Source organism: Scyliorhinus torazame, chromosome 14 (genome assembly GCF_047496885.1).
Source record: "Scyliorhinus torazame isolate Kashiwa2021f chromosome 14, sScyTor2.1, whole genome shotgun sequence".
Lineage (NCBI taxonomy): Eukaryota > Metazoa > Chordata > Chondrichthyes > Carcharhiniformes > Scyliorhinidae > Scyliorhinus > Scyliorhinus torazame.
In genome coordinates, this window is record NC_092720.1 from 57,834,935 (window position 1) to 57,862,029 (window position 27,095).

Genomic DNA, 27,095 nt, shown 5'->3' on the forward strand with positions numbered 1-27,095 from the left:
TAGAAACATAAAATAATAAATTAGTTGATCAGAAGTAATATTTGTTTAAAATTTTAGCTCCTGAAGATGAGCAATATTAATGCTATTGAACAGACCATTCTTGGGTTTTTTTTTCCAATTAAGGGGCAATTTAGCGTGGCCTAACCTGCACATCTTGGGGTTGTGAGGGTGAAACCCATGCAGACATGAGAATGTGCAAACTCCACACGGACAGTGACCTAGGGCCGGTATTCTAACCCGGGTCTTCAGCGCTGTGTCCCAGTGCTAACCACTGCGCCACATGCCGTCTGAAGACTCTTGGTTTTAGCACCCCTCCCCTCGGTTGTACCAAGAATTCTCTTTTTTCTAAATTTAGAGTACCCAATTCATTTTTTCCAATTAAGGGACAATTTAGCATGGCCAATTCACCTACCCAGCACATCTTTTTGGTTTGTGGGGGTTGGGACCCACGCAGACACGGAGAATGTGCAAACTCCACATGGACAGTGACCCGGGGCCGGAATTGAACCCGAGTCATCAGCACGGTGAGGCTGCAGTGCTAACCACTGCCCCACCGGGCTGCCCGTATCAAGAATGCTCAATGCAGTTTCAACATGTCAACTTTACCATCCATTTCTTTCGTCTTTTAGGCTCGGAATTTTTATAACTTGGTATTCATGCAATTGTTGCATAGTAACTACACTTGTGGAGTTGATTGAGTTACGGATCCAACATGATTATTGACTGAAACTTGAGTTTGATCTGGTTGCAGGAAGAATATTGATAGGTGGATGGTGTGACATGGGTTTTCTCATATCAGTGAAGGAAGAAACAGCAAATGAACACCTGTTAGCAATGAGATACACGTGTCCTAATAATATTACATTGAAACTTAAGTAAAATGCTTACTTGTATTATTGAAAGTAGCTTCTTGGGCTGTTATCCTTTATTTCCATTTCCAAATGTACTACATTATACATATTAGCATGTTCTGTGTAGTTGCCTAACTGGTGTCAAATTTAACCTGCAGGTGATAGGTGTGACTGCTCTGGCATGTGGTATGATTGCAGTGGGCTCATGCAATGGAGAAGTTACCTCTACCATCTTGGAAACTATAATGGAGAAATCGGAGCAAGAGCTGAAGGATACTTATGCCAGGTGGCTACCTTTAGGCCTAGGTCTCAACCATTTAGGTAAGAATAAGTATTGCAGCAAAACAAGTGCTAATTCTATGAAATGGCTTGTTTTTAATTATTTTCTTAATTTTAATTTTCTACTTTGTTCAAGGCTTCTCAAAAATTGAGCAGTTTCAGCAAATTTTCTGATGATCTGTCCTTTAACCCATAGCACGTGGGTTAAATGCTACATACTTAGTCACTATTTTGCATTTTACGTTTTAAATTAAATTGCACTTAACATCACAGGTAACAGACATACATACCAATGAGGTTTCAGATTAGTGATCTGCCTAATTACTTTTATCTCCGCTTGCGCAGAGGTTTGTTTTGATATCCCTAGGCTAAAGAGCGAAAAGTCATTTTTTGGTCCTGTTTGCAGTTCCCAGTTTCCATTATTCCCAGTAGTTTACTAGGTGAGTTCATAGAATTTACAGTGCAGAAGGAGGCCATTCGGCCCATCGAGTCTGCACCGGCCCCCTGAAAGAGCGCCCTACCCAAGCCCATCCCAGCAACCACACCTAACACCAAGGGCAATTTTGAACACTTAAGGGCAATTTAGCATGGCCAATCCACCTAACCTGCACATCTTTGGACTGTGGGAGGAAACCGGAGCACCCGGAGGAAACCCATGCACACACGGGGAGAACGTGCAGACTCCACACAGACAGTGACCCAAGCGGGAATAGAACCTGGGACCCTGGAGCTGTGAAGCAATTGTGCTAACCACCATGCTACCGTGCTGCCCTTTGTGATAATACTGGTTTAGAATAGGATGGCTCTGACGGTGGATAGGCTTATTGGAAGTAGTGCTGCATATGGGGAGTAACCATTTTAACATGGTGCTGAAGAACTCAGCTTGAGGGGAGAAAAAAAAATTATATTTAAATTAACTATTCTGCTGAAATTATTGTGCTTGCTCTTGTTTCTGTGTTCGGTGAAAGGGGAATTTGGCGCAGGGATTTAGAGCAATTTGGAATATTAAATTTTGAAAAGTTACAAAATAGTTAGATTCTATTTTATAAAGAACAGAAGTGCTAATAGTTGGGATGCCATGTTAAATAGAAGTTTCAAGCCGATTATAATTGAACGTCAATAAGAACAAATGAAAAAAGAACTAAAGGAGAATGCAAATAAGAGTTTAAAAATGAGACAAAGAAAGCTTTGAAGGAAGTATGAAAAGAACAGTGACATTTTGTTTGTATATATTATAAAAGGGAAATTCTTTAAGACGAGCTGGGACGTTGCGAGGATTGTCAATTTGCTGATGATAAAATGACCGCGATTAATGCATCCGCATGAGTCTTTACTAGATAGAAGGATATCAATGAAGAAGTGAATCATGAAGTGATTGAGAGCAAGATGAGCACCATCATTGCAGATAAAAGGAACATTTTAGAGAAGGTAGCCAAATAAAGGATGATAGCACTGAGACCTGAGAGTATCCATAGAAGGATCTGGAGGGGAGAAAAGAAACAAATAGCAGAGAACCTGGAAATTCTATTTCAGGCCATTCCTGTGTGTGTTTGCACCAGTGAACTGGTGAGTGGTCAGTGTCAAGCTCATTTTTTAAAACTTGTGCAAAACCTGATAACCGAGATAGGGAAGATTTTCTCGTAATTTCAGAATGATGTATGTATCAAGACAGATAAAATAGTTATAAATAGCCAGCCTTGATTTCAAAAAGGGCAATCATGTTTGATAAACCTGATAGAATTCTTTGACTAGTTAACAGCCATGATCGATGGTTGAGTATGATGCATGTGGTGTACGTGGACTTCAGACTGACAGAGCACCGCGTAGGAGTTGAGAGAGAAAAATTAAGAAATATAGGGTGATACCGGGTATAAAGAAATAAAAATAAAGGCTTGTCCTTTTTCCATTAGAGCACTGTCCATTTTTCATTAGAGCACAAATTATTGGATGATATAATGGGAATGTTACAATTATCAATGAATGGGGCAAGGTAGATGGAAACAGACTCTTGCTGGTACTTCAAGGATATAGAATTAGGGCCCATGGATACAAGATTAAACATAAGATTTATAATAATGAGAACGTTGTGAAGCTGTATAATTTATTCCAGTGTTAAGGTCCAAGTCGAAACCCATAAACAAAAAAAATTAAATTGGATAAATGAATGAAATAGGAAATAGGGTGAGTAAATGTCGTTAGTACTTGTTTGAGGGCAGCACGGTGGTGCAGTGGTTAGCACTGCTGCCTCATGGCACCGGGGTCCCAGGTTCGATCCTGGCTCTGGGTCACTGTCTGTGTGGAGTTTGCACATTCTCCTCATGTTTGCGTGAGTTTCGCCCCCACAACCCAAAGATGTGCAGAGTAAGTGGATTGGCCATGCTAAATTGCCCCTTAATTGGAAAAAATAAATTGGGCACTCTCAATTTTAAAAACAATTTTTTTTTAAAGTACTCATTTGCATGAATGATAAACAGTGACATGGACTGGTTGAATCAAATAGCCTTATTGTGTTGTAATTGCTGTGTATTTTTACATTTTGAACACTCGTTTTGAGTTCTAATGAAGGTTCTCAGTTAACACAAGCTTCCTTTCCCTTTTTAAATACTGATTATTCCCCAGCTGTGTATTCCAGCATTCAAATTTTCTTGTACTTGTAGCTTTTCTTCTGTTGTAATTCCAAACTAGCCATTTTAGTCTTTTCGTGGATATATCAAATCTGTGTGTATGACATGCTGCAAAAAAAGCTAACATTACATGTAAAGTAGTTGATGTAATTAATTTCTGGTTCACAGGAAAAGGTGAGGCCATCGAGGCTATTTTGGCTGCCCTGGAAGTTGTGTCTGAACCATTTCGTAGTTTTGCCAATACTTTGGTAGATGTCTGTGCGTATGCAGGTTGGTACAGTTGGATAAATCCAACTAATCTAATTTAAGTACCATCTTAAGCTGAAATCGGTTAAGCTTAGGTAATGCATTTTTGTACACCAGACAATAAAATATAGTGCTCTTATTTTTTGACATTGAATAAACAGCATTATTCTAATGTTCTAACTCAGAAATTAGTGTGCTACCCACCAAACATGGCTGACAAGGTTAGGAAGATTACTTGTGGCACTGGCAAGGCAAGTCCAACAATAGGGACCCATACCCCATCCACCTTTTCTGCTATACCTCTTGATCGTTTGGTAGTGTTGCACAAGAAAATCCAATCCCTTTGCTTCACAGGAATTGATACACTAACACATGCTATGAATTGGTTTCGTACCCCATAATGAAGTGTACACCAATTTCCTAATTTTGATAGTGCTTTTCATGTCAAGAAATAATTAGACTGAGTTACTTAAGAATTGCTCATGATTAGTCAGTCAGAGGCCATGGAACATAACTCCAGGGCAGCATGGTAACACAGTGGTTTGCACTGTTGCTTCACAGCACCAAGTTCCCGCTTGTGTCACTGTGCAGAGTCTGTACGTTCTCCCCGTGTCTGCGTCTGTTTCTTCTGGGTGCTCCCGTTTCCTCCCACAATGCCCGAAAGACGTGTTTGTTAGATAAATTGGACATTCTGAATTCTCTCTGTGTCCCCGAACAGGGGCCAGAGTGTGGCGACTACGGGATTTTCGCAGTAACTTCATTGCAGTGTTAATGTTAGCCTACATGTCAGGGCAGCATGGTGTGCAGTGGTTAGCACTGCTGCCTCAGTGACGAGGTCCCAGGTTGGATCCCGGCTCTGGGTCACTGTCCGTGTGGAGTGTGCATATTCTACGCGAGTTTGCGTGGGTTTTGCCCCCACAACCCAAAGATCTGCAGGGTAGGTGGATTGACCATGCTAAATTGCCCATTAATTAGGAAAAATGAATTGAGCACTTTTTTTAAAAAAAACATTTTAAATGTTTTTTAAAGTCTACTTGTGACAATAACAAAGATAAAGATTATTATTAGGGATCTATTTTGAAGAAAAGTTTTGCAAGAGGAAAAATTGAAGTATTTTCATAAACTGAACTGGAAATTAACAATTTTAATTGGTTTGTAAGCAATGTTTCTATGTCTCCATGATCATATTTATGATTCTCTAGGTTCTGGTAATGTACTGAAAGTCCAGCAGTTACTCCACATTTGCAGTGAACATTTTGATTCAAAAGAGAAAGAAGATGATAAAGACAAAAAGAAAGAGAAAGATAAGGACAAAAAAGAGAATGCAGCAGATATGGGAGCACACCAGGTACGATATAAACCAGAAAAAATTACTCATCCAGTGGCTAATATTTTAAATTTGCATGATGCGCATCCACTGCTTTTGCAGGATTTGGACATGGTGCTGAAATGGGAAGCTGTCATATATTTTCTTTACAGATTTTTACATTTGCAGAATTTAGGAAATATAAAATTGGTTACATTTTGTAGCCAAGTAATTTGTTTATAACTACCGATTTGGGAACCTTGTATAAATGGAATGAGTTCACGTTTCAGAAATTTAAGTCAGGGAACCCCAATGAGTCAAATTACTGTTCTGCAATTTTTGCTTCAACCTGATAAGTTACACCCACTTAAGGGAGGTGCAAGACTGTGATTGGATGTTTTTCTTGATGATTTCAGTGACTTGCGTGGCCTAGTTATTTACAGAAATAAATACCAAGAACATCTCAATTATTTATGGTTAATTTTTAAGAAAATGTTTACAAGACCTGTTGCCTTTATATTCATTGCCTTTCTATTAATCACCTGTCAGACTATCTCACACATTGATGTAATTGAGTGAAAGTTTTGGTTCTTGCCAAAATGTTTTTAAAAATTGTGGCAAATTTTGTTTCTAACTGCATGTATTCATTTTAAAATGCTATCTAACTTTATAATTTATTTAAATGGAAAAATATTGAATGTGAAAGTAACCTTTTTACTTGGCATTACAACCATATAGTTCAGTAATGGTTAATAACTAATTAGTTATGATTTGAAACTTTTAGGGAGTAGCAGTGCTTGGTATTGCCTTAATTGCCATGGGAGAAGAGATTGGAGCAGAAATGGCTCTGCGCGCATTTGGACATCTGGTAAGTTCCTCGATGAGAAGTTTTTAAAATGCTGCTTTTGAAAATTACTTTTATTAGGGTAATTTTATTAGCATTGCTTTAATTGTCCCCATTATTCAAGTATTGAACATAACTGTACATTTGTGTTGTACTGATAGTTTAACCAGTTTCAAGTTGTATGGACTTGCCTTCTAAAAACTATCGAGGCATGCAATAATTAATTCCAAACCCTCCATGATCATGTTCACCCTTTGCAACTCTTCAATCTTAATTCTCTGGTCAGTATTTCTTGGAGTTTTAACTCTTGTGCATCTCATCTCTTCAGCTACATTGGTCCCACTGCCTGGAATTCCCTCCCTAAACTCCACTACACCACTTTTTCTCTGCTCAATTTAAAATGTTATGTTCTTGGAGCAAAGGCTCATATGCAAACATTCCTTTTCTTTCTGGATTCATCCCCATAAATCCCAATTCCTAGGAGAGGCAAAAAGAAAGAATTGAGACCTGTCGCCAATTCAGGAACCTCTATTTAAAATCCTGCTTGATCCCTTAAAAGGTAACCAGGTAAGCCCAAGAGGCTGAAAATTTATTACCCAAAAACTTGTCCTCTTCCTTCCATGATGCTGTTGTTTTGCACAAACGAACATAACACTCTTGAAGGATTGCAAAGGTGGCTCACTGCCACCTCTGGAAGACAAAGCTATATGTTAGTCACTCTGAAGGAAAAAATACTTTCATATGTCTGACCTCACTTCCCTGCTCCTCTAATTCAAATGGGCCATAATTTGATCCCCTTGTCTGCCTTTCTTGAAGTTCAAATCAGGCACACTGGCATGAAAGCTTAATACCCGTGGACCAAATATATCCTCGTTGTCCTTCTCTGTATCTTCATGACCAAAAATGTCCTCAAAATTAATCTTTTCATCAAGCTTTTACAGCATTCCTATTTGCATTTGTGAAGTGCCTTTGCACTTCATTTTAATATTAACGGGTTGATACAAGCGCATGCCCTCTGACTAATTGAAATTAGTGTGGAATTAGTGTTCAGATGTAAGAAGTGTAAGTCACCAAAAGTTCCATCAGCCTCTGCAGTTTGCTGAGAAACCATTATCTGTAGGCAAGAATATGTTAATATATGTTTATAAATCCTTCAGACCTAGCCATGAGAAATTCTGCCATTGAAGATTGCCTTTACATAGAAACATAAAGGATTATCCAGTCTTCTTAATAGATAACCACCCCCCTTAGTCGATAGGCATTCTGCCCATAATTCAGATGAATTATTGTAAAATGTAGGATAGTGCTCAAACCACCTTGTACAGCAATTTATTATAAAGCTTTTTAATGCAAAAATTACATAGTTCTTTTTATGGCAGTTAAGGTATGGTGAACCGACTTTAAGGCGTGCTGTACCACTGGCACTGGCATTGATTTCAGTCTCTAATCCACGGTTGAGTATACTGGACACTTTGAGCAAGTTCTCTCATGATGCTGACCCGGAGGTGTCTCATAACTCTATTTTTGCAATGGGCATGGTTGGAAGTGGTGAGTAACGTTTTTTAAAAATATTTTTATTCTCCTTTTTCACATTTTCTTCAAAATTTACACCCAGCAACAAACGGTAACAAATCCAATGTCAACCCCTTATCAGCAACAACCATCCTCCCACCAACCCGCAAACAGCTTACATGTCAACACAAACGTCAAATCAAAAAGGAATCTGGAATCACCCATGGTCACCATCAACATACACAGTCTCCTCCTCCTCCTCCCTCCCCCCCCCCCCCCCCCCCCCCCCCCCCTCCAAATGTTCGATGAAAGTGCATAATGAATAACGCCCATGAATTGTAGAACCCCTCCATCTTACCCCTCAGTTCAAACTTCACCTTCGCAAGCGTCAAGAATTCCAGCAGGTCCCCCGCCACGCCAAGGCACAGGGTGGGGAGGTTGACCTCCACCCCAACAGGATCCACCTTTGGCCGATCAACGAGGCGAAGGCTACAACATCTGCCTCCGCACCCGCTTCCAACCCTAGCTAATCCGACCGCCGAATATGGCCTCCAGAGGACCCGGTTCAAGTTTCACGTGCACCACCGTAGAGATTACCCGAAAAATCTCCTTCCAGTAATCCTCCGGCTTTGGACCAGACCAAAACATCTGAACGTGGTTTGTGCCCACCCCCCACCTTCACACATCTTCTATCCCCTCAAAGAGCCAGCTCATCATCTCCCTTGTGAGGTGTGCTCTATGTACCACCTTCAGCTGTAGCAGCCCCAACCTCGTGCACAAGGTGGAGGCATTCACGCTCCGGAGCACCCCCTCCATACTACCTCACACTTTGCTTTGATCCCTTCCACCGGTGCCTTCTCCTCTTTCAAAATAGCCCCGTAAATCGCCGACTGCCCCCTTCTCCAGTTCCCATGTCGTCAGCACTGCCAGCAATGTGGAGGCCGGCTCCACTGGGAAGCTCTGTATCACCTCCTTGGCAAAGTCTCGAACCCGCATGTATCTAAACATTTCCCCCAGCTCCAGCCCATACTTCATTCCCAGCTCCTTCAATCCTGCAAACCGATCCCCTAGAAACAATTCTTTTAGTGCCCTAACTCCCTTCTCCTCCCACTTCCCTGGCTGAAATCTGTGGTTTCCCCCAAATCGGCATCTCCCTTGACTCTGCCCCCAATCTGTAGTGCTGGCGAAACCTCCAAATTCTCAATGATGCTATTACTACCGGACTCCCTCAGTATTTCCCCAGGGCCATCGGGAGTGGCACAGTTGCTAGCGTTTTCAGTCCCAACCCTCTGTACAAACTCTCCTCTATTCTGACCCACTGGGAATCCACCCCTCTGACCCAGCTCCGCACCTTCTCCACGTTCGCCGCCCAGTAATAATACATCAGGTTCGGAAGACCCAACCCTGCTGACTGCCTTTCCCTCTGTGGCAGCACCTTTCTAACTCTAGCCACCCTCCCTCCCCATATGAGCGAGGTAATTATTCTTTCAATCTCTCTAAAAGGAAGTGGTGAGTAACATTAATGTTGGATAAGGAAATATTTAATTCTCTGATAAAATTTAATGGGAGCTTACCATGTCATTTTTCAATAATGACAAAATTATGTTTTAAATAAGCCTCTGCATATTTATATTTGTTGAGTTAAATTAAGTAATTGCTTAAGCAGAATTGTGGTTCTATCCCACTGCTATCAATGTTCTTAAAATTATTTATAGATACTTATTTAAAATCTAATATTTGCAACACATGGTTCTGTATACTTTGAATTCACATCCAGTGCATACTAGGAGACAATTCAGTTTGCCAATAGGATGCCAAGAAACAACAACGTTGTTAATACACTTGAGTACAGTACTCGTGACATGACTCTATCGTGTAAAACATATAAGCTGTTTTTCTTGGACATTGGTCTTTTCCCTATTAACATTTCAGATTATAACCTTGTAGTGTTTATTGTATTTTAATTTTTTTTAAATAATTTTTATTAAAGGTTTTCATAAAATATCAATAACAAAATGAGAAAGAAAAAAGAACCCAACAGGGTTAAGTACAAAACACAATCTAAAAAAGCAACCCTCCAAACCCCTCCCCTCCCTGTACATAAATAATAAATTCACATTAACACCCCGAATAAATTCACATTAACACATGTATACACCCCCTCAGACTCTCCAGTATAAATAACAAAAACAAAAATAAAATAACCCCCCCCCCCCCCCCCCCCGAGCTGCTGCTGCCATTGACCAATGTCTATCGTTCTGGCAGAAAGTCTAAGAACGGTTGCCACTGCCTAAAGAACCCTTGTACCGACCCTCTCAAGGCGAATTTCACCCTCTCCAATTTAATGAACTCTGCCGTATCGCTGATCCAGGATTCCACGCTTGGGGGCCTCGCATCTTTCCACTGAAGGAGAATCCTTCGCTGGGCTACCAGGGACGCAAAGGCCAGAATTCCGGCCTCTTTCACCTCCTGCACTCCCGGCTCCTCTGCCACCCCAAATATTGCGAGCCCCCAGCCCGATCTGACCCTGGATCCTACCACCCTCGACACCGTCCTTGCTACGCCCTTCCAAAATTCCTCCAGCGTGGGCATGCCCAGAACATATGGGTGTGATTTGCTGGGCTCCCTGAGCACCTAACACACCTGTCCTCACCCCCAAAGAACCGGCTCATCCTTGTCCCGGTCATGTGTGCCCTGTGCAGCACCTTAAACTGTACGAGGCTGAGCCTCGCGCACGAAGAGGAAGAATTCACCCTCCCTAGGGCATCTGCCCACGTCCCCTCTTCGATCTCCTCTCCCAACTCCTCCTCCCACTTACCTTTCAACTCCACCACCGAGGCCTCCTCCTCCTCCTGCATCACCTGGTAAGTTTCCGAGATCTTCCCCATTCCCACCCACCCCCCTGAAAGCACCCTGTCCTGTACTGTGTGTGGCAGTAGCCGCGGGAATTCCACCACCTGCCGTCTGGCAAACGTCCTTACCTGTAAGTACCTGAAGGTGTTCCCCGGGGGAGCCCGTACTTCTCCTCCAGCTCACCCAAGCTCGCTAACTTCCCGTCCACAAACAGGTCCCCCAACTTTCATATCCCTGCCCTGTGCCATCCCGAAAACCCTCCACCTGTTCTTCCTGGGGCGAACCGGTGATTTCCCCCGTATTGGGGTCCACGCCGAGGCCCCAACTTCTCTCCCCCCCTCCCCCCCCAATGCCGCCTCCACTGCCCCCAAACTTTGAGGGCCGCCACCACCACCGGGCTCGTGGTATACCTCCTTGGAGGCAGCGGCGCCGTTGCCAGCACCCCCAGACTCGTACCCACACAGGACGCCGTCTCCAGCCTCTTCCATGCAGCCCCCTCCCTCTCCATCACCCACTTGCGCACCATCATCGCATTGGCGGCCCAGTAGTACCCACAGAGGTTGGGCAGCGCCAGCCCCCCCCCCCCTATCCCTACTCCGCTCCAGGAACACCCTTCTCACCTTCGGAGTCCTTCGCGCCCCCACACAACCCATTATACTCCTGTTAACCCGACTGAAAAAAGCCTTCGGGATAAACACGGGGAGGCACTGGAATAGGAACAAAAACCTTGGGAGCACCGTCATTTTGATTGATTGCACCCTACCCGCCAAGGACAGCGGCAACGCGTCCCACCTCTTGAACTCCTTCTCCATTTGCTCCATCAGCCTTGTAAAGTTAAGCCTATGCAGGGCCCCCCAGCTCCTGTCCACCTGGACCCCCAAATATCTGAAGCAACTCTCCGCCCTTTTCAGTGGGAGCTCGCCAATCCCCCTCTCCTGGTCCCCTAGCTGAACTACGAACAGCTCGCTCTTCCCCATATTGAGGTTGTACCCCGAAAAGTCCCCGAATTCCCTAAGGATCCTCATTACCTCTGGCATTCCTCCCACCGGGTCCGCCACATACAGCAGCAGGTCGTCCGCATAAAGCGTCACCCTATGCTCCTCCCCACCCCGCACCAACCCCCTCCAGTTCCTCGACTCTCTCAGTGCCATAGCCAGGGGTTCAATCGCCAGTGCGAAGAGCAGGGGGGACAGGGGACACCTGTCTCGTCCCTAGGTGCAACCGAAAGTACTCGGACCGCCTCCTATTTGTGGCCACATTCCCCATCGGGACCTCATACAGCAGCCTAACCCACCTGACAAACCCCTCCCAAACCCGAACCTCTTCAGCACCTCCCACAGGTACCCCCACTCTACCCTATCAAAGGCTTTCTCAGCGTCCATCGCCACCACTACCTCCGCCTCCCCCTCCCTTGCCGGCATCATGATAGCGTTCAAAAGCCTCCGAACATTCGCGTTCAACTGTCTCCCCTTCACAAACCCCGTCTGGTCTTCATGGATTATCTGTGGCACACAATCCTCAATCCTCGTGGCTAAGACCTTTGCCAGCACCTTGGCATCTACATTTAGCAAGGAAATCGGTCTGTAAGACCCACATTGCAGGGGATCCTTGTCCCGCTTCAGGATCAAGGAGGTCAGTGCCCGGGACATCGTCGGGGGTAAAGCCCCCACCCTCCCTTGCCTCAGTAAAGGTCCTAACTAACAGCGGGCCCAACAGGTCCATATATTTTTTATAGAACTCGACCGGGAAACCGTCTGGCCCCCGGTGCCTTCCCCGCCTGCATGCTTCCTATCCCTTTGATCAGCTCCTCCAGCCCAATCGGGGCCCCCAGTCCCGCCACCAGTCCCTCTTCCACCTTTGAAAACCTCAATTGGTCCAGGAAACGGCCCATCCCTCCCTCCTCCCGTGGGGGCTCGGATCGGTACAATTCCTCGTAGAAGTCCCTGAAGACCCCATTGATGCCAACCCCACTCCGCACCACGCTTCCTCCCCTGTCCTTAACTCCCCCGATCTCCCTAGCTGCGTCCCGCTTCCGAAGCTGATGAGTCAGCATCCGGCTTGCCTTTTCCCCATACTCGTAGACCGTCCCCTGGGCCTTCCTCCACTGCACCTCCGCCTTCCTGATGGTCACCATATCGAATACGGCCTGGAGGCTGCGCCTCTTCCTCAACAATCCTCCCTCAGGCTCTTCTGCATACCTCCTGTCTACCCTCATCCTCTCCCCCACCAGCCTCTCCCTCTCCCTCCGCTCCTTGTGGGCCCTACTGGAGATCAGCTCTCCCCTCACCACCGCCTTCAGTGCCTCCCATACCATCCCCACTCGGACCTCCCTGTTGTCGTTGGTCTCCAAGTACCTCTCTATACTTCCTCGGACCCGCTCGCTCACCACCTCGTCCGCCAACAGCTCCACCTCCAAGTGCCACAGCGGGTGCTGGTCCCTCTCCTCCCCATCTCCAAGTCCACCCAATGCGGGGCGTGGTCCGAAATGGCTATTGCTGAATACTCGGTATCCTCTACTCTCGCTATCAGCACCCTACTCGAAATGAAAAAGCCGATTCGAGAATAAGCCTTATGGACATGAGAAGAATGAAAATTCCCTAGCCCCTGGCTTTGCAAATCTCCAAGGGTCCACTCCTCCCATTTGGTCTATAAATCCCCTCAACACTCTAGCCGCCGCCGGCTTCCTACCCGTCCTAGACCTGGAGCGATCCAGTGCCGGATCCAACACCGTGTTAAAGTCTCCCCCCCATTATCAGGCCCCCCACTTCCAAGTCTGGGATCCGACCCAACATACGCCGCATAAAACCCGCATCGTCCCAGTTCGGAGCATACACATTGACCAGTACCACCCTCTCTCCCTGCAACTTGACACTTACCATTATGTACCTACCGCCATTATCTGCCACAATGCTCGACGCCTCAAATGACACCTTTCCCACCAAGATCGCCACACCTCGATTTTTGACATCTAGCCCCAAATGAAACACCTGACCTACCCACCCTTTCCTCAGTCTTACCTGGTCTGCCACCTTCAGGTGTGTCTCCTGGAGCATAGCCACATCCGCCTTGAGCCCCTTCAGGTGCACAAACACGCGGGCCCGCTTAACCGATCCATTCAGTCCCCTTACATTCCAGGTTATCAGCCGGATCAGGGGGTTACACGCCCCCCTCCCCCGCCGACTAGCCATGACCCTCCCTCGGCCAGCCACGCGCCCGCACCCCACACCCGGCTCGTTAGCCTTGGGCCTCCTCTATGCCCCACAGCGGCATACCCCCGTCTCGACCCCCCCCCCCCCCCCCACTCGCTCCAGCTCAACCTTGACCTTAGCAGCAGCAGCAACTCTATCTCCCCCCCCCCCCCCCGGGCTAGGGCCCATCCTAGCTGGTTTACTCCCCCCATTGCACTTCCGCAAGTCAGCTGACTCCTGCTGACCCCGGCAACTCCCGCCTCCCCTTCGACTCCTCCCATTGTGTGGCACACCCTCCTCTCCCGCTCCCCATCCACAGGCTCTCCCCCTCCCCCCTCCGTTCTAAGCGCGGGAAACAATCCTCGCTTCCCCGGCCTCCCCCCCCCCCAGTCTTCGGCGCGGGGAAAAAGCCCGCGCTCTCCACCTACCAGGCCCCGCCACCAACCAAAACCGTGCCCAACCCGCCCCATCCACCCTCCCCAATCCGAAAGAGAAAAAGAAACCCAAAACAATGCAAAGGCCGCCCCGAACCAAAAATAGGCATAACATATCCACCGCAGTCCCCAATCGCCCATCCTGACCCTCAGTCTGTGTCCAGCTTCTCAGCCTGAACAAAGGCCCACGCCTCTTCCGAAGACTCAAAATAATGGTGCCGGTCCTTGTAGGTAACCCACAGTCGCGCTGACTGCAACATGCCAAACTTCACCCCCTTCCTGTGCAGCACCACCTTCGCTCGATTGTACCCGGCCCGCCTCTTCGCCACCTCCGCACTCCAGTCCTGGTATATCCGAATCTCCGCGTTCTCCCACCTGCTGCTCCTCTCCTTCTTGGCCCACCTGAGCACACGCTCCCGATCGACGAACCGATGGAACTGCACCAGCACCGCCCGCGGAGGCTCGTTAGCCTTGGCCTCCTCGCCAGCACTCTATGGGCCCCTTCCAGCTCCAGGGGCCCCTGGAAGGACCCTGCTCCCATCAGCGAGTTCAACATGGTGACCACATAGGCCCCCAAGTCTGGCCCCTCCGGGAGGCCCAGAATCCGCAGATTCTTCCGCCTCGACCGATTCTCCATCTCCTCGAACCGCTCCTGCCATTTCTTGTGGTGCGCCTCCACCTTTACCGCCAGGCCTAAGATCTCGTCCTCATTGTCAGAGATCTTTTGTCGAGCCTCTCGGATCGCCACCCCCTGTGTCTCCAGCAGCTTATCAATAGAAGCCTTCATCGGCTCTTGCAGGTCCGTTTGAATCTCTCTGAGGCAGCGCTGGATACCCTCCTGTTGCTCCTCCGCCCACTGCCTCCACGCTGCCTGGTCTCCGCCCGCCGCCATTTTGTCCTTCCCTCCATTCTTCTGGTCCACCACCACCTTTTTTGTTGCCCCGCTCCTAGTTAAAGCCATATACTGACGGGGAGCTACTATTAACTCCTTCCCACACCGGGAAACGTCGAAAAAGTGCCCTTGGGGAGGCCCTGAAAAGAGCCCAAAAGTCCGTTTTTACGGGAGCCACCGAATGTGCGACTTAGCTCCGCATAGCTGCAACCGGAAGAGTGTTTATTGTATTAAATTTCATTTCTTTAGATGTTCTTAAAGGGGAATGTTTCATTTCTTTATTCCTCGGTATCTAGATGGTTTCTGAATTCTGCTTCATAAGCCTGAACTTTAAGCTCTTGTTCCTGGGTTTCTTTATGGTTTGGACAAGTGATTTAATGTGGCATATCTTTCTGTGGTAAATGTATGGATTACTACACTTGGCTCAGTTTGCTTAAAATTAAGATAGTCTCTGAAGCAATGAAGATATCAGGGAAGCCAATAATTTGCTTTTATCAAACAACAACAAGCTACTTGTCCTACTTGAGGTCACTAGCACACAAATCCTATTGTGTCCAGTCGCAAAAATAAGTATAATGTGCAGGTCAAAAGGAAGCAATGAAAGCAATCCCGAGGATGAATATTTGCTTCCCTGAAGCACTATTCCATCATTGTCAATAATTTTTTCAACTAAGCACGGTGGCGCAGTGGTTAGCACTGCTGCCTTATGGCTCCGAGGTTCCAGGTTTGATCCCGGCTCTGGGTCACTATTCGTGTGGAGTTTGCACATTCTCCCGGTGTTTGCGTGGGTTTTGCCCCCACAACTCCCAAGATGTGCAGGATAGGTGGATTGGCCATATCTTTTTATTAAAACAGTAAAAAATATATACAAGGCCAAACGGTACAAACAATAATTTTGTATGGAGAAACAGGGTACCCTCCCCTCAGTTCCGGTACAGGAAGGGAGGGTGGATACTCTGATTATTAAAGGTTAACAACACGTTTCTACAAAAATCAAATGGTACAAGCACTAAACCTTGCACTAGAGAGACAAGCTAATTTGCCCCTTAATTGGGAAAAATCAATTGGGTACTCTAAAATTTTATAAATAAATAAAAATAATTCTGTCAACTTTATTTAAGTAACCCCTCTTCATATGGTAAAGCTTATTGCTGGTAGCCTGATCCTGTCTTCAATAGAGCTTGAAGTTGTGTTTGCAAGTCATTTTATTTAATTTCCCTAGTCCAAACGCATTGATGCTAATTGTAGTGTGTCAAAATCCACTATCTGAGATCAGTTAATTAAACACAAACCAAGGTAAAATTATTTTGGTGTTCGCAATTTAAGAGTTACATTGAGCAGTAAGTCAGAAAATTGTTTTTCTATTGATGACATAAACAAACCTAACGTGGCATTGGGAACGTTTCTGACTAGAATAAATGTGACTTTGTAGTTAATACTTGTACACAATTCTTCTTTTTTAGTTCCTTTGTATGCCAAGGGAACAGCCACCCATTATGGAATTCATTGAAATTGGCTCTCTTGAATAAAAGCAGGGCATCTGTTAATAGTGACTTATTGCAAAACACAAAAGTGAAAAATTAATCAAACAGGCAAATCACATGCTGGAGGGAGTAAAATTGGTCACATGCTTTAATGCACTGGAATAGTTTCTAATACATATTTGAATTAATGTTAGATCTCGGAAATGCATATTTTTTTTAACAAGCAGGCAATGTACCCAAAATTAATATCCACATGGACACTGAAGTGAAATTGAATTAAATTTTCAGCCTGGCTCTGTTGAATTCTTGCATCTGAATCAGATGGTTGTTTGCCCAGTTCTAATTGTGGACTTGGACATGCAGTCTAGGTGGCACTTTATTGCAGGACTGAATTATCAAAGTGCAATTTTCATGTCAGGTTTTAAAATTAGCCTCCAACTGTTTAATATAACTAAATATAAAATATCTCAAGGCACTATTCGGGAGCAGTATCCTTGCCTACATTCCTCCTCCAACTTAAACACTGGAATCGAATCCTCCACTGAACCATAGTTAAGTTAGTAAACATTCGATCTGAGTCACAAGTTTGCGGGTTTAAGTTTCATAGAACATAGAACAATACAGCGCAGTACAGGCCCTTCGGCCCACGATGTTGCACCGAAACAAAAGCCATCCAACCTACACTATGCCATTATCATCCATATGTTTATCCAATAAACTTTTAAATGCCCTCAATGTTGGCGAGTTCACCACTGTAGCAGGTAGGGCATTCCACGGCCTCACTACTCTTTGCGTAAAGAACCTACCTCTGACCTCTGTCCTATATCTATTACCCCTCAGTAATTTCACTCCAGGACTTGAGCACATCAATCTAGGCTGACACTCTACTGACATTCTCAGTGCAGAGGGAGGGCCGCACTCAGATAAGACACTGAAATGAGGCCCTGTCTGACCTTTCGGTGCATGTAAAAAATCCTACGACTCTATTTTGAAGAATAGCGGGGACGGACTAGTGTCCTGGTCAATATTTATCCCTCAGTCATCATCGCAATAAAAAGGTTATCTGTCATTATCACATTTCTGTTTGTGGGCGTGTGCTGTGTGCAAATTCTTTCCTGCATTTCCTACATTGCAATAGGGGCTACACTTCAAACGTTCTTTGTTGGCTGTAAAGCAGTTTGAGATATCCAATGGGTGAAAGGTGCTCAATAAATCCAAGTCAGTTATCCGGTTAATTACTCATTAGCTGCTGTGAAGGTGCTGTACAATGCTGTATCACTACAAGCTCTTAATTCTTAAGTTAATGAATCCTTCTATTTACAGGAACTAACAATGCCAGATTGGCAGCCATGCTACGACAATTAGCACAGTACCATGCCAAGGATCCAAATAATCTTTTCATGGTTAGAATAGCACAGGTGGGTGGACATCATAATTATAAATTACTGATGGATTATTTAAGATGATATATGAAGATTTAAATTGATAAAATGACATCAAACCGTTCAATTCCAACCTTGGGTGACTGCGGCGTTTGCACGTTCACCCTCTGTCTGCATGAGTTTCCGCCAGGTGCTCCAGTTTCCTCTTGTAGTTCAGTCCAAAGATATGCAGTTTGGGTGGGGTTACAGGGATAGGATGGGTGAGTGAGCCTAGGTGGGGTGCTGTTTCAGAGGGTCGGTGCAGACTCAGTGGGCCAGATGGTGGCCTCCTGCACTGTAAGGATTCTATGGATCACAATTAATTACAAAATTATTTCTCCAATGATAGTGCCATAATTGCTAAATGTGTGGCTCCCTCACAATATGGTGCATTATTTGTTTGAGTTCGGGCATTGTAGGCATGTTTATTTGCGATCATAATGGTTTCTTCCATTCTTATTTGAAACACTAGGTGGAGTAACTTGATTCACTGGAAGGCAAAGTGCCAGTGGCTATCTTGCCTTATGGCAAGCCAACGCAGCACTTGGCAGCTGTTTGTAGAACTGCATTAGTGGCTATTTTTTAAAAAAAAAATAATCAGACCAGGATATTTCTGGTTTGACTAAACATGAAATTGTGTAAATTGCCAATATTATACTATCTCATTGGAAATCAGAAACAAAATCATGTACTTCAAACTTAAATTTAATTTGTGTTCCCGTAACTAGGGATTGACTCACCTTGGAAAAGGAACACTCACATTGTGTCCGTACCACAGCGACAGACAACTAATGAGCCAAGTAGCAGTGGCTGGTCTTCTCACTGTACTGGTCTCTTTTCTTGATGTAAAGAACAGTAAGTTTTGTTCAATTTAATTTACTTAGCTTTGTAATGCATGGTTGATTTTATCAGTACTAACATGTTAATGGCTGTCATGTGTTGAACAATATATTTTTAGCACATGTTTACAAAATGAAACTCTGGAGCTTTGAAATTAGGGTGATCTGTTAACACTTCCTGGCATTTAAAAAAATCTTCTCTCTTCCCTTTTGGAGCCTGGTTTAAATCAGAAAACAATATCAGTGCAGGAGATTAAGCCTAATAGTGTGATGCCACTGAGTATTATTTTGGTCCATGATGAGCCTGATATACAATGTTTGACATGATTAATATCTTTATTAAGTAGGGATGCACTTTTTAGGAGGAAAAAAATATTTTATTGACACATCATAATCACCTAATGCAAATTTGTGTGAGCACCCTCCAGTTCTCAGTAGTATTCTCACAGCAAATTTCATTGCTATGGACAAAGAATTAACTTCATTTTGGGGGTTTTATTTGACTGTTCAGGTTTCCGATGAAAGAGTATTGCTTCTCTCTCTCTCTCTCTCTCTCTCTTCCCCCCCCCCCCCCCCCCCATAGTTGCTGTCTGACACAGAGTATTTCCTTTTTTTATTTGATTTCTTCTGCAATATTTTGTCTTCTGTTAAGTTCTCCTGTCTTTTAATAATTTGTACCAAGTATGGCACAAAGTGAACAGGCTGAGGTTGAAATTTCAGTGCTGTATCAATAGCTCCATGATTTTCATGTGTAATCAATTTTTATTTCAACATGCTATTGCAATACAGCACAATCATTCTTTTAAAGGAATCCTTCAAAGCAGTAGTCACATCAAGCATGGGTATGTTTAGTAGTCCCATCTACCATGGGTAAATTTTAACCACCACAGCTTGAATGTTAAATCTGTTTTGTTTATTAATGCTGTTGCAATTTGATGACCTTGCATCAGCAATTTCATCGATTCGTCAGATGCTGCCTGACCTGCTGACTACTTATAGTATTTTCTGTTGTTATAGATTATTTATTTAACAGGGCAGTCACAATTGGAAAAAAATATATATATATTTATGGAAGTTTTATTTGTTCATTTAAGTGGGCTTTACTAACTCGAGTATTTTGTGATAGTGGAAAGATTGTACAGATGTGATTTTCCGAAGTTGGAAAATGTAACAAATTAAAATAAATATACTCATGAAATTAATGATTAATGTGCAATGTTTTCTGAAATAAACCATTTTATTTACAGTAATTCTTGGAAAGTCCCATTATATTCTTTATGGGCTAGTTGCTGCAATGCAACCTCGAATGCTAGTTACGTTTGATGAAGAGCTCCAACCATTGCCAGTGTCCGTGCGTGTTGGCCAGGTATGAAATTGCATGAGAGTGCGGTGAACTAATTGAAGCAGTGAACTTTTTTATTTCATAATCATCTTTAAAAATGCAACTTCAGCATCCTTGCTGCCAAAATGTTTCGTTTTCTTATGAAGGATGTGTGTTAGTCTATGCAAAACGTAAATGCTACAATAAAGCAGTAATGAGTAGGTTACATTCGCAATGTATTGGTCCAGCACCATGTGTCATAAGAACTTCAGTAAGATCATGGTTGACCTCATTTTAACCTCAACTCCCCATTCCTGCCTATCCTCGACAACCTTTCATCCCTAGCTTATTAAAAACATATCTACCTCTGCCTAAAAGGTATTCAAAGATTAAACCTCAGACACCTTTTGAGGAAGAGAATTCCAAAGTCTCGCAACCCTCATCTCTGCCCTAAATGGGAAACCCTTTCGGTGACCCCAATTCTAGATTCTCCCAAAAAAGGAAACATATCCTCTCTACACTCATCATATCAAGAACCCCTCAGGATCTTATGTACTCCAATCAAGTCTCCTTTTGCTTTTCTAAGTTCCATCAGATGCAAATCTAGCCTTTCCTCATGACAACCCGGCTTTTCCAGATATTAATCTAGAAAGCCTTCTCTGAACTGCTTCCAACACATTTACATTTTTCCTTCAATATTATGCACAATGCTTCAGATGTGGTCTCACTAATGCCTTGTTTAACTGAATCATAACTATTTTTGAGGATGGCATGTGGCGCACTGGTTAGCACTGGGACTGTGGCGCTGTCTGTGTGGAGTTTGCGCATTCTCCCTATGTTTGCGTGGGTTTGGCCCCCACAACCCAAACATGTGCAGGTTAGGTGGATTGGCCACGTTAAATTGCCCCTTAATTGGAAAAAATAAATAATTGGGTACTCTAAATTTATAAAAGAAAACTTTCCTATTTTTGTAATCTATTCCCCTCGCTAAAAAACAATAACATTCTGGTAGCTTTCTTAGCTAATTGGATTCCTCTGCATCTCAAAGCTCTGCAATCTCTCACCATTTAGATTATATGCTTTTTTTTTTTTTTGTTGTGCCAAAATGGACAACCCACAAATATTCCCATATTATACTCCATTTACCAGACCATTGCCCGCTCACCTAACCTATCTATATCTTTTTGTAACCTCTTTCTGCCCTCTTCACAACTTGGCTTTCCTTTGTGCCATTAGCAAATTTAGCAACCATACCATTGGTCTCTTCATCCAAGGCATTTATATAATTTGAGTTGAAACCATAGCACTGATCCCAGTGGCACATCACCTGTCACGTCCTGCCAACCAAAAATGTCCTGTTTATGCCTGCTCTGTTTCCTGTTGACTAGTCAATCTTCTATCCGTACCAATTTGTTATCCCCTATTCCAAGAGTTTTTATTTTCAGCAATAACCTTTGATGTGGCACCTTATCAAATGTCTCCTTAAATTTCAGTCCAGTACATCCCCTGGTTCCCTTTTATCCACAGCTTGTTACTTCTTCAAAGAACTCCCAATAAATTGGTTAAATGTAATTTCCTTTTCACAGAGCTATATTGACCCTGACTGATTACCTTGAATTATTCTAAGTATCTTAAGATGTTTCCTGCTTTCTGTCACCCTCCCTTTTTTGAATAAACTTATTATATTAGCTATTTTCCAGTCTAATGGGACCACCCACAAATCAAGTGAATTTTGTGAATTAAAACCAACACACCAACCATCTCACTAGCTACTTAGACCCTAGGATGAAATCCATCAGGACCCAGGAACTTGTCAACCTGCGTTCCAACAATTTGCATACCACTTCCCTGGTGATTGTAAATTTCCAGAGTTCCTCCCTCCCAAATTGGTTTACAGCTATTTCTGGGATGGTACTTGTATCCTCTATGATGAAGACTTGTGCAAAATACCGATGCAATTCAACTGCCATCTCCTTAATTGCCATTATTAATTTCCCAGACTCGCTTTCTAAGGATCAATGGTCACTTTGTTAACTCTTATTTTTAAAAAACTGTGGAAACTCTTAACCTGTCTTTAAATTTCTAGCTGGCTTCCTCTTGTACTCTATATGCTGTTCTTCATATTGTGTTCAATCTTCTGACCTGCCACTTGTCTTTGCACAATTATATGCTTTTTCTTTAAGTTCAATATTATCTTAACTTTTTTTTAGTTAATCACAGGTGGTGAATCCTCCCTCCCCTTGGAGTTCATCTTCGTGGGAATGTATCCATTGTGTATTCTGAAATATCCCCCTAAATGTCTGCCATTGCATCTGTATTGATTTGTCCCTTAACCTAAATAGCCTGTTCACTTTTGTAAGCTGTTTTCATGCTCTCATAATTGCCCTTGACTTTAAAATACTAGTCTTAGACACATTATTGTCTCTCTCAAATTGAATGTAAAACTGCATCGTATTATGATCACTGCTACCTATAGGTGCCTTCGCAGTGAGGTCATAAAATCTCATCTTGTTGCACAATACTAAGCCCAATATAATCTGCTTGCTGGCTGACCCAAACATACTGATCTAATAAATTGTCGCTAAAACATTCTACGAATTCAACATCTAAAATACCTTTGCCCATCATACTCTTCAAGATTTAGGGTGGCACGCTGACACAGTGGTTAGCACTGCTGCCTCACAGCACCAAGGCCCCAGGTTCAATTCCAGCCATGGGTGACTTGCACTTTCTCCAGGTGTCTGCCTGGGTTTCCTGCGGGTGCTCTGGTTTCATCCCACAGTTCAAAGTTGTGCAGGTTAGGTGGATTGGCCATACTAAATTGCCCCTTAGTATCCCAACGGTTACTGGGTTATAGGGTTAGATTGGGGGCTTGGGTCTAGGTAGGGTGCTCTTTTAGAGGGCTGGTGCAGACTCAATGGGCCAAATGGCCTCCTCCTACCCTGTAGCGATTCTGTGATTCAGGTCCCAATTTGCCATGTCTCTGTAATGGCTGCTAGATTGTGCTCCTTTGTCTCCTATTTGCACTGTCAGTTCATCTGTTTTGTTTTGAATGCTATGTGCATTAACTTTTGTCCTTTTATTATTTTTCCTGTTTTTGTTTTTTTACTTCTAGTCTTATCTGTTCATTTGCTCTAGGTTTATAATCCCTGTACCCTGTCCTTTCCTGACACTGTCTGATTATCATTTCCCATATTAATACCTTCCTCTTACCCTGTCTCTACTCTTATACCACATCTTATCACATTTTATCCCTTAGTCCCACCATTTAGTTTATAGAATTGTATTGGAGCAGTAAGGTTGTGATTTTAGATGCACAATTCTCACTTCCTGACTACCATCTATATCCATCTTCGAAAATTAGACAGCAAGTTATCGACTGAAATCCCTCCAGGGAAGATGAAAAAATTCAACAATTGGCAATTTCAGAATTCTGAGTCTTGCATATTTAATACTGCAGAACTTGTGGAATCGAATGTTACCAATCTCTACCAATTAAGCTTGTTCAAACATTGGGAAGTTTAGAAAAACAGAACTTAAATGCACCTACGTTGTAGATGGTGTTTTGTAACAAGACAGTACATATGGAGTTTTGAGTTATAAACTCGATAGAGTTGCTTATGCTGTAGATTTAGGCACAATCAAAGCATTTATAAATTATTATATTAAATATTAATGTAATTCAAACTACTTTTCTTTCCCCATTATTTTGTTTAATATCTTTTTGTATGGATCTATTTTTGGCTGTGCCATATTGTACTAAGATCCAAGTTTTGCTTCCACAATCCCTCGCAAAACAAACTTAAAGCCTTGGCTAATGTCAGTGGGAAACATTGCATTGAATCATATTTTACTGGGCAGAAGGAGGCCATTCGGCTCATCGAGTCTGCACTGGTCCTTGAAAAGTGCACCCTACCTAATTCCACACCTCCATCCTATCCCCGCAACCCAGTAACCCCACCTAACCTTTTGGACATGAAGAGCAATTTATCATGGCCAATCCACCCAACCTGCACATCCCCGGACTGTGGGAGGAAACCCACACGGAAACGGGGAAAATGTGCAGACTCCACACAGACAGCGACCCAAGCCGGGAATCAAACCCGGGACCCTGGAGCTGCGAAGCGACTGTGCTAACCACGGTGCCGCCCATAAATTCTTACACTTTTTAAAATCACAAATAGGACTCTACATGAATATTTTTCCTCCGTGAAGAAACCATCCTCCCCAACCACAAAACTGTATGAACACCAGTGAAAATGTTGAACATCATAAATATCCAACTCCTAGTTTCATAGTCAAAATAATTAGGAGCATACGCAAGTTTGCAGAAACAATAAATTGACATGGCAATATGCTTTTTGAAAGCTCGGCTAGTAAGCTACATATATTAAACAATGTACTAACTACAACAGGAAAGGACAGATGGCAGCATACACTGAAAAAAATAAGACTCCACACAATTAAACATTCCAATTTTAAAAATGAATTTGAAGATGGATTATTTTTTTCCTTTCCCTGCTCCTCCTTGGGGTGAGGAGGAAACTTGGAAAATCTTATGCGGGCTTAGCTGATACTATTCTCCCACATCACCCAGTGCCACTAACATTGGTGTAGCATTTTTGCTGGCGACTTCCCTGATTTCTTAACTAGGGAATCTATATGGTTTGTAACCTAAAGTGGGTTTGAATAGTTAGAAAAGATCTAATAACTCTTCTGGTTTTGTTTCAGGCTGTGGATGTTGTAGGCCAAGCGGGCAAGCCCAAGACCATCACAGGATTCCAGACACACACTACACCTGTGCTATTAGCACATGGCGAAAGAGCCGAGTTGGCAACCGAAGAGTACGCGCCTCTAACCCCAATCCTGGAGGGGTTTGTCATTTTACGCAAAAATCCCAATTATAGTGTGTAGCTTGTGGTTAAAACCTGGTGCTTTGTACATGGAGTTCCTTTTAGAGAATAGTCACCATCCATGCCCAAAAGGTACTGCTGGTCCTTTGGTAAAACATGATCGCCAGTCTGCTCTTGAGCCGGTTTTAAATATTGGTTCAGAACTTCTATATTTTATATTACTTTACCGCATGATGGATGTACTTCATTAAATTTTGTTATAATGCTACAAATCTAAATAAAGTTATTTCTTGTCCACCAATAAAGGTTTGTAATATTTTACAGTAATTGTTTGTGTTTATGTGCCATATCAGAATAATGAGTGTTACTAATGTTTGTGAAATAACCATTCTAAACTTAATTCATTCCCAGTTTGCCTATTAAATAATCAAAAGAATTTGACCTGGGAGTTTCGGTAGAACATTTAGCTCTAAACCTGTCTGACATTCATTGCAATCATGGCTGATCTATGACCTAACTGCCTTTGCTGCTCTTCCTTAATACCTTTGGTTAACAAACATCTATCCATCTCCGATTTGAAATTAGTTACTCTAGTTTGAGTTGCTGTTTGTAGAAGAGAATTCAAATCCTTTGCCACCCCGTGTGTGTGAAAATGCTTCCTAATTTTGTTTTTAAAACATCTGACTCCAACTTTTTAACTATGCCAATAGTATTAGATTCCCCAACCAGCAACAGTAATTTTGATCTATCTACCCCATCTGTTCCCCTTAATATCTTGAAAATGTTGATCAAATACCCCATTAATCTTCTAAATTCATGTTTCTGTAATCTCCTTCCATTTTAACCCTTCAGAGTCCAGATACTCTGGTAAAGCTATGAGAGAGATTCTCCAGCCTCATCATGCTCTCGCTCAAGCGAAACGAGGCCGGTGAATAGCTGGAAGAGGCCAAAAATGAGAATCCTGCCAGGTGCCAAACCGTTACCGATGCAACCCACCCTCTCCCATGGCGAAATCTGGATCCTGCCGTAACGTGGTGAGAAACCAATAATTGCCACTTAAGCCCCATTTCCATACAATAACAAGAGCCACCCCATATCCCAACGGCCTCCCATCATTCAGCGGCGTCCCCAGTAAGTGGTCACGCTGGCACCGATTAGTACTCCTTTTGAAAAAGGTGAACCTGGGGAAGGGCTTCATTGGGGAGCCAAGGAGGGGAGTGGCCATCTTTGCTCACAGGTAGAGCCCGGGGGTGCTCGGCTTGCCACCCCAATGCTCAGTGGGGGGTGGGGGACCCTGCGCAGGGGCAGGCAGCCATGGAAGGGTGGGGGGATGCGCTCGGGGGACAACTCCTCACGGCACCAATATGCCAACCCCTGGATCAGCTTATCAGTTCTGGGGGCAACCCTTGTCCCTGCCCAGCTGACCACCCATAACCCCTATCGACTGCCAAAGCCTCTGGCCGCATGGCTGTAGGCTATCGCTAATAGGGAATTGGCAATCGTTAAGTGAGCACTGCACACAACCCAAATGGTTCCTGTAGGTGGGAGGGCCATGTAGCATGTGCGAGTCATTGCTAGTACCTTGATGCCTGGACACTGCTTGAACACTGAGGGGTAACACCGCGCACACAGCAGTCAACATCCGAACACCCAGTGGATGGGACACCGATCTGGAGACATGTCTACGGTCGGCGGGTACATGGGTGCCAGGGGGAGATGCCTGGAGAGCTGGGTTCAGAGGTCAGCCCGCATTGCAAAAGAAAGTGACAGAGGCATCATACTGGTGTGCTACAAAGGTGCTTATTGACAAAGTTGTTTGACAATTCCCACCCTCCCAATGGTGCTGCCCCCCCCCCCCCCACCCCCAGTGCCCTCACTGACCTTAATCTGCTTTGCCTCCCTCGCTCTAACACAACATCTAGATATATCCCCAGGATGCACATCTGATGTGGCAGCCACCTCGTCCCATGGCCTTCGATGCCCCTGGCGGGCGTCCTCTGGGGGATCTGCGGCAGGGCACCTAGTCTTGGTTAGGGCACATGCACAGCCATGCCACCCTGTCCCGTGTGCTGGCTGGGGGATGCGGACTCATCAGACAGGTGGAACTTGGAGCAACTGGTGGCCACTGTTGCCACTCCATGGGATGGG

General features: G+C 44.1%; 1 protein-coding gene across 1 annotated transcript in view; it reads left to right on the plus strand.

The window, feature by feature from the left end:
• The window catches only part of psmd2 (proteasome 26S subunit ubiquitin receptor, non-ATPase 2), a 64,973-nt gene extending 39,705 nt beyond the window's left edge, over positions 1-25,268 (plus strand). Inside the window, exons 13-21 of the mRNA XM_072474237.1 lie at positions 1,010-1,172; positions 3,923-4,024; positions 5,203-5,348; positions 6,091-6,174; positions 7,530-7,698; positions 17,837-17,931; positions 18,663-18,789; positions 20,021-20,139; positions 24,826-25,268. Coding sequence (XP_072330338.1) covers positions 1,010-1,172; positions 3,923-4,024; positions 5,203-5,348; positions 6,091-6,174; positions 7,530-7,698; positions 17,837-17,931; positions 18,663-18,789; positions 20,021-20,139; positions 24,826-25,008 — 1,188 coding nt within the window. The 3' untranslated portion in view covers positions 25,009-25,268. The remainder of the gene's footprint in view (positions 1-1,009; positions 1,173-3,922; positions 4,025-5,202; positions 5,349-6,090; positions 6,175-7,529; positions 7,699-17,836; positions 17,932-18,662; positions 18,790-20,020; positions 20,140-24,825) is intronic.
• Positions 25,269-27,095: the final 1,827 nt, after the last annotated feature.